The sequence below is a fragment of the Aplysia californica genome, unplaced genomic scaffold (assembly GCF_000002075.1).
Source record: "Aplysia californica isolate F4 #8 unplaced genomic scaffold, AplCal3.0 scaffold00292, whole genome shotgun sequence".
NCBI classification, from domain to species: domain Eukaryota; kingdom Metazoa; phylum Mollusca; class Gastropoda; order Aplysiida; family Aplysiidae; genus Aplysia; species Aplysia californica.
In genome coordinates this window covers 283,809-284,837 of record NW_004797562.1, presented here as the reverse complement: position 1 = coordinate 284,837, position 1,029 = coordinate 283,809, and the positions used below count along the sequence as shown (strand labels likewise).

Sequence of the window (1,029 nt, the reverse complement as noted above, 5' to 3'; positions counted from 1 at the left end):
GTGTGTCAAATGTCCTCAGCACAGCTACCAAATTTTGGGCCTGGTTCCTTTGAACTACTGGCTGACGATATGCATGACACCTGTTAATTTGGTTGCTTGTTTCTTCGATAGTCATGCTGTTCCCAAGTATATATTGGTCTGCGGGATTGTCTATTTGCCTGATCCCAAGATTTTCTTCACATTGAATTTGTTCTTTTGACCTTCAGTGTCCCCAATCTGAAGACAGTGAGGGAGCTCATTTACAAGAGAGGATACGGCAAGGTCAACCATCAGAGAATTCCTCTGACAGACAACGCCATCATCGAGAAAGAGCTTGGTGAGTATTTTTGGTTTTGATCTTTTACATGTAACCCCGTCTGTCCAGGCATAGTATCGAGGAAATGGAACTGGGTTTATTTCTGATTCAGGCCGATACCTCTCTGTAAATCATGAGATAAGTGTTGTTCCAGCAGTGTCGAAAGCCTTGCCTTTTCTTTTTTAAGGAAAGGATATTATGCTGGTGTAAAAATGACTCATAGGAATTAACTTTTAATGGGTTATCTTTTGTCAGAAAATGATCGTGTTGTTGCATGCAATAATTGAAGATTACCTGGGGGTTTTTTTGTGTGTGCAAAGCTAGTATATAACGTAAAAGGGGTATTAAATACGTTTTGGGGGTCTGAGTACGTATGTCACTTTTTGTGTTGGAAAATATGTATTGTTTTCTTGTATTGTGCCTGGTGGAGTTGCCAATACTAAGGAAAAATGTTAGGAACTTGTAAGACCTGAGTTGGGAATGTCAGTGAGAACAAGATAGATCATCAAGTGCAGTTTCGTCGATTATCATAGTCAACCATTGGGCATTAGTCTTTTGAAAGCAGAATTAGGGGGAGGGGGGGTACTACTTGCCTAATGCCTGCCATCTTGTCGTGCTGCATGGATAGAGCCTGTTATGTAGTTCTGTTAACACATTACACCCTAAGGGCCTGGACGGGAAGTCCATTGTTAGATCCTAAGCAAGGGGAAAGAACCCACCTCCCGTGAATACTA

At 41.5% G+C, this 1,029-nt stretch overlaps 1 protein-coding gene across 1 annotated transcript in view; it reads left to right on the top strand.

Annotated features, from left to right (window-relative positions):
* Window positions 1–1,029, top strand: part of LOC101854958 (60S ribosomal protein L7) — a gene marked incomplete in the record, with an annotated part of 13,434 nt that overhangs the window by 8,590 nt on the left and 3,815 nt on the right. The window contains 1 exon segment of the mRNA XM_013084421.2: window positions 207–316. Coding sequence (XP_012939875.1) covers window positions 207–316 — 110 coding nt within the window.